This window comes from Lepidochelys olivacea, assembly GCF_965140295.1.
Source record: "Lepidochelys olivacea isolate rLepOli2 genome assembly, chromosome: 2".
In the NCBI taxonomy this organism is placed as follows: Eukaryota; Metazoa; Chordata; order Testudines; family Cheloniidae; genus Lepidochelys; species Lepidochelys olivacea.
In genome coordinates, this window is record NC_140412.1 from 83,937,281 (window position 1) to 83,951,254 (window position 13,974).

The 13,974-nt window shown below is 36.0% G+C and overlaps 1 protein-coding gene across 2 annotated transcripts in view; it reads left to right on the top strand.

Moving 5' to 3' along the window:
* ROCK1 (Rho associated coiled-coil containing protein kinase 1) overlaps positions 1-13,974 on the top strand; it is a 182,088-nt gene that overhangs the window by 147,373 nt on the left and 20,741 nt on the right. For both annotated transcript variants that reach the window (XM_084620659.1, XM_084620660.1), the window contains exons 24-28: positions 919-1,012; positions 4,830-4,918; positions 5,590-5,778; positions 6,534-6,699; positions 12,477-12,547. In XM_084620659.1, coding sequence (XP_084476785.1) covers positions 919-1,012; positions 4,830-4,918; positions 5,590-5,778; positions 6,534-6,699; positions 12,477-12,547 — 609 coding nt within the window. The remainder of the gene's footprint in view (positions 1-918; positions 1,013-4,829; positions 4,919-5,589; positions 5,779-6,533; positions 6,700-12,476; positions 12,548-13,974) is intronic.

The following is a 13,974-nucleotide window of genomic DNA, read 5'->3' on the forward strand; positions in this document are numbered from 1 at the left end:
ATAGCCCCAAGAAATAACCTTTCATTTTCCAGAATGCCCCATTTTCATTTGAGACTATTTTAAATAACTGCATCAATATGGAATCTAAGTAGGAACTTCCTACCCATAAATTGTCAACTTCAAATATTATTGATAACATAACTCAACACACAATCATTCAATGTATTTCTGTAGGTTTCAAACAAAACTTTCTTACTGAACATAACTGCAGTCTTTTTGTCTTTTAATATGTTTGTATAGCATCCAGCACAATGATCCTGATTCGGAGCTAATATCGGCAAATAATATTAATTTCCCCCTACAGTTCATTTCACAAATCCTGTGTGCCCCATTTGACAAAAAACAAATATTTTCTTTTTACCCATATGTGCCTGTCTGTTTTCCATGATATATAACACTACTCAAATGTAAATTCCATGGACTGAGAGTGATATTAAATAATTATGGAAAGCCTGAAATCTTGGAATTTCATAACAAGCACCTGATTCTCTGGGTTCAGTTGTAGGTAGCTACGTGTTATCGTTTACATAGACGTTCCTTAAAATTTACTGAAAGCTGTTGAACAAAGTAACACTGAAGTTCTGCTTAATTCCTTAAGTTCTGTTGGGTATTATTTATTGGACACTGAAAATGTGCTCAACGCTGCATGGATCATAAAAGTAGACCTAGTCCTTTTCTTAGAGAGAGTTGTATACCCAGTGTCTATGTGAAAGAAAGAGGGATCAGAAGTAAAATATCTAGAATTTTATGTACAGTTTTGAAGTATGAACAGATTAGTGAGTATGCAATCTAAGAATGGTAATTCTGTGTAAAATACTATTATTGATTTAAGATTATTTTAAAGAAAAAATACAGTTTTGAATATGGGTAGGATGTATAGCAAATGCTTTGTTTTAAAATCTGTTTGTTTTCGTTTAGCTGGAAGAAACAAATAATACATTAACCAATGATGTTAAGTTTCTAACAAAAGAAAATGCAGAGCTCTTTGAAAAAAATAAGAAACAGGAGGAAGGTATGGCATGTTTTAAGTTTTAAATTATATTAGGATGATGCAGAATTGATTACAGAGAAATATAGGTTTGCTGTTACAGACTTGAAAACCAGTTTTGGCCATTTTTTCCTTCAGTATTAAGGACCTTATCTTTTCCATGCTGTCAGCATGAAATTAATTACTTCCTCCCCCCATGTGATGGGGGACATGTGGTTCCTTTTCTGCTCCTAGGGATTTCTGGTGGACGTAGCTGTTGAGGGAGCCTGTACTGCCATGAGGATGAGAAAAGACTGAGGAGCCAGGAGCTAGTGAAAAGTTTTATAAGACTTGCCTGAATCTGCTGGTTTTGTGGGCCAAATCCCCAGCCCATTTCGTTTGTATAGAGAGATTGCAAATCCCATCCTTTCATGATTTATGATGGAAAAGAATACATAATAATAATAATAATAATAAGCTTAGTGTATTTAGCTTAACATTGTATCAGAATATGTTGTTAAACATGATATAAGGAAAGAATTTCCCAGACCAGAAGTAAACAAACGTTCTTCTTCATATTCCATGTCTACTAATCTTCATGATGGCGCATAAATTTCCATGGAGCTTTGAAAATTATAGTACGAATTTTTTTTGTTTTGTCAGATCTGGTCATGACACCATAGTTAAGGCTGCATTTGAGTTTTTGTTTTGACAAGACTTTTAAACCTTTGTTTTGTAAAAATATCATAAAAACGGCAAAAATCAAAACATAAAATTTAATCTCTTTTGAGTGCTATTTGAGTTTTTCATGGTGGTTGGATGAAAAATAGATTTATTACAGAGAGAATAATAAGCATTCCAAAATCATTTACTTTTGGCAGGTTTACAAATCCTCTGAGCTGGAAGTATACCTTGACTTCAAATCACACCTCTAGTATGGTGTTTATATTCCCATGCTCTTCGTTACCCTTATTGTTGGTTAAGGTTCTAAACCTAGAACACAATCAAGTATGAGTTGCTGCACACACATCTTTCCCTCTCATTTTTAAAATACATTAGCAGAGAGGTATGCAGGGTCACTGCAGGCAGAGTCAAGAGTGGAGTCCAGATCTCTTACATGGCAGACCCACATCTTGCCACTCTGCTGCTGATCTATGGGTTATGGTTGTATGTGGTTAAACATTGTGAGAAGACACCTTACAGGTTTTGTACTTTAAAACCACAATAATCTGTACCTTATACTTTGAATCACCAAAATAATGTTTCGTATTTCAGTCATTTGTCCCACATTTTGTTTGCTGGTGTCACATACTAGCAGATTTGAAGGTTGAGAGGTGAGCTTTACACTGGCAGGGAGACACATCAGAGCCTCTTGTGTCCTTCGGGTGGTTTGACAGCTAACAGCAGCCTCAGCAGTGCATTTTCTGCATCTGATCAAAGGTCAGGTGTATTTCCATTTCAGAGCAACCCTCAGGTCATTGAGGGTATGCATGCCAGCTCCCAAACATAAGCATTTCAGACCTCAAGCTTACCACAGGTAGCCTGCTTACTATCGGTACTGACAAATGGATGCTCAAAGGAAACAACAGAAGTTTGTGGGAGAAATTCGTATAAACAGTTGGGACTTCATCTCACCTGTCTTCATTATTGAGGCTGTAAATTTGATTGCTCACCCAGGAATATCTTACAAGTTATTATAGATCTAGCTATCCCATCTCCTCCCTTTTGGGGACCGCCTGTCTCATTTCCACTGTTTCTGGACTGATATAACAAGAAATGGATGAGTACTGGAAATCATTGGAGTGGGATCTGAGATTTAATTTAGTCCATACTCAACACTTGCCCACCTTCCCTGTTCCTGTTCAGGGACCTCTCTCACAAGAGCTTGTTAGACCAAGATGTCCAGTCACTTCTGGCTCTTGGCACAATAGAGGTCCTGCTTTGCTTCAGAGGGAGGGCTTTTTAATTGAGGTACTTCCTCATCTCCAAGAATAAGTGGGGGGACTTTGGCCTGCCCTAGAACTCAGAAGAGTGAACACTTACCTCAGGAAGATAAAGTTCAGAATGGTGTCCCTAGCCACCATCATCGCATCCGTAGACTGACTGGTACAGTGCCCAAATGACTGATTGGTACACTGCTCTCGACCTTCAGGACACATTCCCCTATCACAATCCACCCATTCCACAGATGATATTTGATGTTTGTGGTTGGGAATTACCATTCAGCCTATCAGCCACTGCCAGAGTATTTGCAAAGTGTCTAGTTGTAGCAGCTTACTTCAGAAAAACGGGGATCCAAGTATGCCCATATTTGGACTATTGATTAGTTTGTGGGAGATTATGGCAGAGGTAGAGGAACAATATTCATCACATCCTTTGATTGTTCTCTTTTCTGGGACTGTTAGGAAAGAAATACCAGTATTGATCCCTATGCAGAAGATAAAATTAATTGGAGCCATATTGGATTTTACCAAAGGTGTTAAAGGAGCACTCGACGAAGACAAAGCCATTGTAGAAAAGCTTAATGAATTATTTGCAATGGTCTTCACTGAAGAGCATGTGGGGGAAATATCCACATCAGAGCTATTCTTTTTGGGTGACAGATCTGAAACAGTGTCCCTAATTGAGGTGTTAATAGAAGAGGTTTTAGACCAAACTGAAAAACTAAACAGTAATAAGTCACCAGGACTAGATGGTATTCATCTAAGAGTTCTGAAGGAACTCAGATATGAAATTGCAGAACTACTAATTGTAGTATGTAACCTATCACTGAAATCAGCCTTTGAATCGGATGACTGGAAGGTAGCTAATGTAATACCGATTTTTAAAGGGCTCCAGAGGAGATCCTGGCATTTAATGGACAGTGAGCATAACTTCAGTACCAGGCACATTCATACAATATATAGTAAAGAACAGAATTATCAGACGTGTAAATAAACATAATTTGCTGGGGAGGAGTTGATGCAGCTTTTGTAAAGGGAAGTCATGCCTTACCAATCGATTAGAATTCTTTGAGGGAATCAACAAGCATGTGGAGAATTGTGATCCAGTTGATATAATATATTTGCATTTTCAGAAAGCCTTTAAGATTGCTCACCAAAGGCTCTTAAGGAAACTAAGTAGTCATGGTATTAGATGGAAGATCCTTTCATGGATCAGTAACTGGTTGAAAGATAGGAAACAAAGGGTATGACCAAATGGTCAGTTTTCACAGTGGAGAGAGGTGAACAGCAGTGTCCCACCAAGTATCTGTACTGGGATCTGTGCTGTTCAGCATATTCATAAATGATTTGGAAAAGGGGATGAACAGTGAAGTGGCAATGTTTGCAAATTATAGTTATTCAAGAGAGTTAAGTCCAAAGCAGACTGCAAGGAATTAGAAGGATATATCAAAATGGTGTCACTAGGCAACAAAAATAGCAGATGAAATTCAACACTGATAAATGAAAAGTAATGCATGTTGGAAAAAATAATTCCAACTATACATATACACTGATAGGTTCTAAATTAACTGTTACCATCCAAGAAAGAGATTTTGGCGTCACTGTGGACAGTTCTCTGAAAACTTCTGCTCAGTGTTGCCAGTGGTCAAAAATGTTATAACAGTAGGTTAGGAGCTACATATATATGCATTTTAGCTTTGCCCTATCTATCTGAAGTATTCTCTTGTGAGATATTTATGATATTCCAGTATCATTAAATAAATGGTCTTTATGGTTACAAAATGTCTGTGTTTGTATGCAAAGTCAAAGAACAGAAAGATGGAAAAAACCCACATACTATGGAGAAATGAATGACCTTTAAAAATTGTTTTCTTGCCATAAAATGTATATCTTAGAAAGTTTAATGGTATTTTTAACAGAATTTAAATTGAAGAAAGAAGAGGAAATCAACAATATTAGAATGCATTATGAGAAGAATCTTCACACTGAAAGAACTCTTAAAACACAGGTATTAATTTTTAGACATTTTAATATGAGCATGTTGACTTCATGGTGGCATACCAGATAAATAGCTTTCAAATTTTAATGAATTACTCTGTGTGATTACTTCTCAGCACTATAGCGAGATGAAATTTGTATTCGTGATGATCTATAAATCTGAAATTTGCATTAGTGTAATTTATAGCTAAAAGCATAGGTTCTGATCCTGTAAACTTTTCACTTGATTATGGAATGTTCAAGAGAGTAAGGGTTTGCAGGATCAGACCCACAGATGACATGTTAATAGGAGCTTTTTTGTATCCAGTGCATTCACTTCTATAATTAATTATGTTCTGGGAAATCTACACTTTTTAAAGATGGTCTCAGCTCATTTAAAAAAAATCTATTCCAAAATTGGAAATGTTACATTTTACATCTCTCTTATTTCTACTTTTTCTTACTGAAATGTAAGTATTTTAGTAGTCAGGTTGACAGCTGCAATAACAAGGGGATAGAAAGGCACGGAGTTCTAGATGCATGTCTTCAGTATGATGTCATGCTGAAATATAACGTGGGCTTCTGTAACCCAAATGATCTTTTTCTCTCTGACGTGGTTTTGAACCGAGAGAAACTTTTACGTTCTTTACAAAAGCTTATGTGTATAGCATCTCTCTTAATTCATGTACTTTTTTTGTACAGGCTGTGAACAAATTGGCTGAGATAATGAATCGGAAAGATTTTAAAATAGACAGAAAGAAAGCTAATATACAAGATTTGAGGAAAAAAGAAAAGGAAAACCGAAAGCTACAATTGGAGCTTAATCAAGAAAAAGAGAAATTCAATCAGATGGTAGTGAAATACCAGAAGGAGCTCAATGAAATGCAAGCGGTATAAACCTTTTCCTATTTTGTGGTAGTCTGTGATCCAGTCCAAAGGGAAAGAGAGTGCAGGCATTATCTTCCTTAAAAGTAACAATTATGAACCAAATATATGTACTAGAAGACACCTTTTTTTTTTTCTGTCCAAAACACTGATTATGTTTCCTAATACAGTAGAATCTACTTTATAGACCCATTTCATTGTGACAGTTGCCAGGGAACAAATCCGACGCCATGCATTTGACTGACTGAACAATGGAAAAAAATGACATAAATAATATAGTTTTTTGCAAACCAATTTACAGTAGTTTACAGATGTAAATTGGTACTTTCTAGTATAAAATTCCCCTTATGTGGTCTCTAGCTTGCTTTATTACAACTTAAAGAAATTATTATTGCTCTAATTTAGAGTCTAAATGGCTGATTTAATATTTGGGGATATTCTTTTTAAGAAAAACATTAATGAAATTAATCAGACTATTTCCTAACTTAATGTATTCCCACAAGTTCTTGATAACTGGGCTGATTGTTTAATTAGCATATATTAGTCTCAAACAAAAGCCCAAACCAATTCAGAGAATTCTATTATTGTAATAGAATAGTAAAAGATTCCAAATGAATAGTAATATTACTAAATTAATCCATAGATTTACTGAAAGCTTGTAATCCATCATAATTCATTCTTAATTTTTTAAATATCTTATTATTTTGTTTCCATGTTCGCTTTGGATCATATGCTTACTGTGTGTATATATATAAATACAGCAACTAGCAGAAGAGTCAACATATAGGAATGAACTTCAGATGCAGCTGGATAGTAAAGAGAGTGATATAGAACAATTGCGTAGTAAAATTTTGGACCTTCAGCAAGGAATGGACTCTACCAGTGTTGCCAGCCTCCAGCCAGACGAAACTGATGGAAACCTTACAGGTAAGAGAATTATGCATTTGGACAACTTGTCTTTTGTGTATATATACTTAGTCTTAGAAATTGTTGGCCATCACCTTTTAAAATGGCTTCTCTTACCTTTTCTGCATCCCCTCTCCATTATTTTAACTATTTTTTAAAAAAAAATGTACTTAATCTTTTGTTGAAGTCCTGAATGCAGGAAAATAGTGTTAACTTTTTATGTTGGAGGCCAGGTAGGATTTCATAGCTTGGCTAGCTTTTTATAGAGCACTGTCTTAGTTTCATCTGAAATTAGTCTTTCCAGGTTAGAACCATCACTTCCAGTCAGTGGAAGAGACCATCCTTACAGCTGTCGTTGCTGCACTGTGTGAATATAATGGATGTGATATGTGTTGTAAATGAGGTATCTCAAATCTTTTCATAGTGTAGACCATACTGTAATGCAAAATTGCCTTCTGGTCCACCTCCCGTAGAGTTCAAATAGCATCGCTGTGGCAATGACAAAAATTGCCTCCCTGGAAAGTAAATGTTAGGAAAATATTTAATACATTTTTAGCTATGTGATGTGATTCAGTAGCTGAAAACAAAGAGAGAGAGCATCATGTTACTAACCATCTCTTTGCAGACCATGAGCATATAGTTCATGGACTGCAGTTTGAGAACTGCTGTTGTAGATACTAGTTACTTTTTGTGGTGCTGCAAGAGTATAACCTGATCTTTGTTATCCCAGCACACAAGATTTATTTTTGATACAGAACAACATTCAATAATATGCTGTGCTGTAAAATGCCCATAAGGTAAAGTTATTAGGCTTATTTTCTATATACAGGGATATAATTTTCCTTGTGAAATTAGTAGTAAATATGCTTGTCATGTGACTTTTTAAAATCTGAATACACCGCAGCAGAATACATCTGAATATCTGTAAACAAGGGTAGGACCTATGTCATCAAGAGCATTTTAGACAAGGGATATTGGTTTACACATGACCATACGACGTCAGAGGATGAGCAGTGTAAAAGAAACATTTTAGGCATGTCTCTCTTCCTATCGATGCACTTTCCGCTGCCTAGATCTTCACACTGCAGTTTTTCCAAAGATCTTTAAATGGCTGAAATCTTGAATTTCAGGTATGTAACAATCGTTCGTGAATCCTTCTAGATATTAGCCTCCCTCCCCTTTTGTCTGCATTGGTGTCATGTCTTCCCTTAGTTAATTTTTGTTTTTTATTTTAGATGTTGATTTTAAATTATATACCTTTTCTAAAATGTGTTCTTAGTCAGTTAATGGTGTGTCAAAATCTTCACAACTGCTGCGCTGCGTAATAAGTCTTCTGGCTTCTAGCACAATTCAGACTGTTAAAAACCTAAAGGGCGTATGTCTGCTGTATTTGTTCCAGGAACATCTTCAGGATATTGGTATATTTGATGTTAAACCCCTCCCAAATCTGCTGGTGGTGACTCCTACAGTCGTCATATCCATGTAGAAATACATCTCCCCTTGTGTCAGATTCTAGGAACCCTCCTGTTGTTTCCAAGCTGTCAGAAATATCCAGGTCTTTTTCAAGGAACTTTATTCCTTCATAGCACTTCTTAATGCATACCATTTACTGAGGTATTGAAAAGGGATCAGAGACCTTCAGCTGGCAGCTTTCCTCATGTTGTTAACTGGCATCAAGTCCTATGTTCGACAATATCTCCTATCTGAAAAGAACCTCCATTGATCCTCCTTGCCTAATTTCTGAGCTCTTATAATTTGAACTCATAAAATTTTCCTGAAATTGGTCAACATATTAGAAGTCTTATGTTGCCTAGGAAGGGCAGTCTTGAACTGTCGAGTCCTAATTATATCAAGTCCTAAACTACCAAAAGTACTCAATAATTCGCTCTAACCATGTACATACTTGTGTTTCATCTGCTCCAAACCAGGGAGGTTCCCCACCAGGTTCCCCACAAGAAGGAGTTAAATCGCTTCAGAATCTTATTTATGTTGATAAAATCATGAGGATAAAATTGTGGCAGTACTGAACCACAAAACCTGGAGAGGTTGTGAAGGTTGAAACTATAACTGGGTTCAAAAAAGAATTGGGTAAGTTCGTGGAGCATAGGTCCATCAATGGCTATTAGCCAAGATGGTCAGCGATGCAACCCCATGTTCCTAGCCTCAGACTGCCTGATACTGGGACTAGACAACTTGATAATTGCCCTGTTCCATTCATTCCCTTTGAAGCATCTGATATCAGAGGATAGGATCCTGGGATAGATGGACACATTGGTCTGACCCAGCATGGCCGTTCTTATCTCTTTATGTAAAGCACTCAACAAATGCCCAAAAAAGGGAAATCCTGCCTTCAGCTTTTACCAGTATGCAACCAGGAATACTTTTTAACTTCTGTAGAGTTGACAGAGGCCTTTCTGCATCTCAGTCAGGTCCACCCATCAAATGTTTCTGAGGTTTACACTGACTTTAGTAGCCTACCAGTAAAAAGCACTGCCATTCAGCCTTTCAGCCACCCCTAAGTCTTTATAGAAGTGCTAGTGACCATTGTTGCTACCCTTCACTACCTAGGGATCCACTTTGTTCCTGGATGTTACATTTATTTGAGATGTCAATTCATTCAGGACACAGAGGGTTGTGTAGATAACTGTTCTGACTCTCTCTAGGAACATGTATTTGTGATTGACCAAACACCATCCTAGAATATAATCCAGAAATCCCAGTCTGGGGAGTAGTGATAGACTCCGCTAACAACATTGTGTACCTTACCTGTAATTTCTAAAATCTGAGACTGCATGAGAACCACAATCTGAATATTTCTAAATATCCTTGGATTAATGGCTTTGCATATTGGTATACATACCCTGGGGTTGCTGGATCATGAAACACTGAGGATGTATCCCAGCAAAATACCCTATGAGAATACAAAATACACTGGAATTTAAAGTGATGGTACCTCGTCTGGTTAGCATACTCATTTTAACTGACAAATCAAGAGAGATTCTTGAAGGGCATTCTGCTGCAGGTTTGAGTCTAGAGCAGTAATCACATTGGACAGCAGCATGAGAAGATGGAAGCACTTCTTGGCTTAGGGACAGTGGTCCTGGGAAGAAAGGCAAAGCAACATAAATTTTCTGAAATTGAGGACAGTCTGCCTTGCACTCATTCCCTTTCAGTTAGTCTTTCAACAGGAACACCTTACCCTTATGTTAAAAAAAAATTGACCACCATATCCTACCTCATTTGGCAAGGAAGGACTGAAGGGACACAGTTGCACCAGAAGGCTTGTTTCTGTTCAGATTGGCAGAAACATGTTCTATCATTCAGAGCCAAGTACCTGTAGGGTGTCCTTAATATGAAGGCAGGCTGTCTCAGCAGAACTATGAGATGACTATTCCACACTAGCCCACCCATCCCATATTTTCTGAGTTACTTCTTCAGGATAACACCAGATATTTCTGTCCTGGATCAAATGTTTGTGGAGTGACTAGACCTGCATTTAAAATTGTGTTGGTTAAGTTAACTGGCAATCAGTTAAATCAAATAAAACAGGACAATAAATTAAAGTCTAAAGAAACCCATGTGACACCATCAGTGTCTCTAATTGAGAGGAAATGTGTACTCCTTCAAGAGCTCATTAGATACTAAGGAATCTTGAGCCTCCTAGAAAAGCAGGACATTGAGGAGCACATATCTTCAATTGCAAGGTGCTTCTTTGTAGCTTGAAAACCATTCCCTATACAAATGTACTTTGCACACTGGAACAGATCTGTCAGCAGGTGCACAGAAAAGAATATCAACCAATTCAACATTCAGTCAATGAAACATTGTAAATATCTCAAACTTTCTCTTGTTCCTGCAAACTTACTTTGTCAAGGAACTCAGGCCACATACTGAAATAGAAGCCTTTGTAATTTGCTCACAATCGGTGTCCTTATGAGCACAACCTCTTCATCTTCATGACAGCTATTACTCTATTTTGCTCTGAGGATTGAACCCCTAACTTTTTTTTAGATTTTCAGAAATTACACCAAGTTTAGTGATATTCATTCTTGCTTAATTGAGAATACCACAGGAACAATATATTTCAAAACAGAACAAATTTCTTAAGTGTGACTGCTATAGAGATTGAGGAAAATATATTCCCTGCTAGGAAGTTATTGAATGTTGAGTCAGAGAGCAAAGAGAGGGTTTTTAGGAGGTTTTTAAAAATATATGTGTATAGATTTGAAAACGTGAGAAGCAGAGAAAAGGGCATTTCCTTGGCTTTTACATGGCAGATAAATTTCTGATTGCAAAAAGGTAATGCTGGCATGCACTTTGCCTATCTGAATTTCAAGATTTTAATGACTCTGCATTCTTCAAGTGGTTTGGGGAACATCTGTAGAGTGTGGAGAAGAGACTCAAAGAGAATTCCAATAATTGATAAGTAACCCAGTTTTAAGTGATTACATAATGTTGTCTTTATTATAGGCATTAATGCAAGAAATGTTACCATTTCACTGAAATAATGCATGCAAAATAATTTTTCTTTTTGGAAAATTAGGGTGGCAAAACTCTTCCTAATTTTAGTCAACAAAATATGTGGACGTTTGGAAAAATATTTGGGTATATTTTCACAGCAGTGCATTAATACTTGCATGGCTAAATCTTATCAGCTGCTTTCCAGAATTATCCCTACAGTGGTAGTGTGTGTTGGAGAAATATACAGACAGAAAGTTATAAATAATTTTGTTTAGTTGATGATCTTGGGATATTGAAATGCTGTTAGCCTTATTTTAATCAAATTCATTGTTATGGCTGAATGATTGATTTATATATTTGTTACTGTTCTCTGGTAACTTTTTTTTTTTAAACAAACTACTTTTTAGGATTCTTGTTTTCCTTTTATAAAACTATACTTAAGTAATTATAAATAGATTTTCCATGTTGAATATCCATCATGTCATTTTAACTCAGTTGAAAGCCAGACGGTGTTTCACTACTATCATCAGTTTCATACATATTTTTAAAAATGCACCCCAAACAATAGAAATACATTTAGAACATCAGATAGCTAGAGTTTTCTGTAGTGATAGCCAAAATGTTAAGTGTCAGTGTGGGAAACCTCAGGTTTTTTTTATCAGTGTTCAAAATAATGATTTGTTATTTCAGTAGCTATATTGTAAGAAAATTCATTATCAGAATACTCAGAAAATTGTCCTTTGAAAAACAAATAAAATGCTTGTCTCTTATTCTTTATATCTAGTTGATTCTTCCTGCATTCCTTATTTATTTATCTTCTGTTCCTATCTTCTGTGAGTAATGGGACACTTGCGTACCTTTGCTTGTTTTCTTGTGCATTCTTCCTCTGTGTTTTGTAAATTGTGGCTCTGGTTTGTTTCACTTGCAGAATCTTTCTGCTAAATATTTTCATATAGCCACTCTGAAAGTTAAATGATATTTACATTGATAATCTTATAATTATCTTCCATTTAAGCTGCAACACATTTTTCAAACCAAAGCATCCTGTCTGGCTTTTTTAATTTTTTTTTTTAAATACAGTGTTAGATATTAGCCTTATGGAAAACAGCTTGATATTTTTTCTGCAGTAGCTGTGTGGACATAAAATGTTAGTTTGTGATGAAGCATGAAATACAAATGCTTATATCCTTGTTTTATTTAGCTATTCTTTTAATTCCTGCTTTGCTGATCTATTGGGTAATTGCCTATTGCCGCATGACGTCAAGTGCACTTTGTTATATTATTTTGTTCTATTATAATATATTAAGACTGTTTAATTTTCCTGTATTTTAAAACAGAGTCAAGAATTGAGGGTTGGCTTTCGATACCAAACAAAGGAAATATAAAACGACATGGCTGGAAAAAGCAGGTATGAAATAATTCCCCTCATTCCCACCCTGCCATCCCGGAATAGAGCTCTTTAAGCATATTAATATTAACTGTGCAGTTTACATTTAGAAAAAAAATTGAGTAATTTAGTTTATATGTATTACATTATTGCAGGAAGACACAGACAACTTCAAAATTCAGGGTTCCATCTGGCATCTAGAGTTATGCAGTAAAAAATTTTTCAAGTAGGACTAAGTCTGCTTTGTGGATTTTCTGGTTTTTTTTTTTTTTTCAAACTGCAATATTTGGATTTTTTTCATGGCAACTAAGCATTGCCAGCAATGTGAAGATGTTTTACAGTGCGTTCTGCAGAGGAATAACTGGTCTAAGTATGATTATATAATTGGCAATAAAACAAATTAAGGACTAAATGCTCCCCATCTCCTTTCTGAGTTCACAGAAGACACTTTACAGATGAAAGAAACTACATAGGGGTCCATCCATACCCATTGTGTACGAAGGGCCTAATCTAATACTCCTAGAAACTTTTAATTTAGTTAAGTAAGCTTTGGATATGCTCATTGCATCTCCCCATAGCAGTATTGAAGAGGTTTAGGAGAGTAGCAAATAGATCCAAAATTATGCAGATACGCAGGCCTAAACTTTTTATTTAAGGGGGCTTGGAAGGATATTTTTATTGGTAAATATCAATAAATATGGATTTCACTGTGCGCACACAAACACAAAAAATATTTCCATCTATGATAACAGAAATGTACACTTAAGCAGAAATTTAAAAAAATTCTGATTGAGAACTTTCAAGTTTAATTTAAGGATATTTACTTTGTATATTTTGACATGTGATGTTTACAGTTTCTGTTTTAACAATTATAATGCTTTAACTTTTTCAATCTCAATGTCCACTATCGTTAAATAATTGTCTGACTCCTCCCCACATTGTCTAACCTCCCCACAATTTCCTGCAACAAAAATTTAAATTGATTAAAAGAATAAAGAGATCAGTTTATTTTTAAGAATTTAAAAATTATCTGTCAAACTAATTAAAAAAAAAATCGGATTCTGCCAAGTCTATTTAAGACTTATGCAGGGACTATTCTATATTAAGTGGCCAAGTTTGAGAGGGGTTCTTCCACAAAATTGTTCTAGATCCTATGCACAAAAATCCCATTTCTTGTTTGAGTGAATCGCTATTTATTTCCCACTATTGGGAAATGTGCTGGTAGTGTAGCTGGACCAGTGGAAACCTCTTGGAGCAGTGTGTGCCTCCTTTGCATCCCCCAGCTCCAAACGTTCTGGAGAGAAGCTTATAAAGGGGGGTGTGGGGTGCTTGAACCACGTCATTTCCTTTCAGCCATGGTAGTGTGCAGACCAGGAATCTCAGCTGGGTCTTTAAACAGCATTACAGAAACTTTATTTCTCAATGCCATAAGTTAGTAGTTTTCAGTG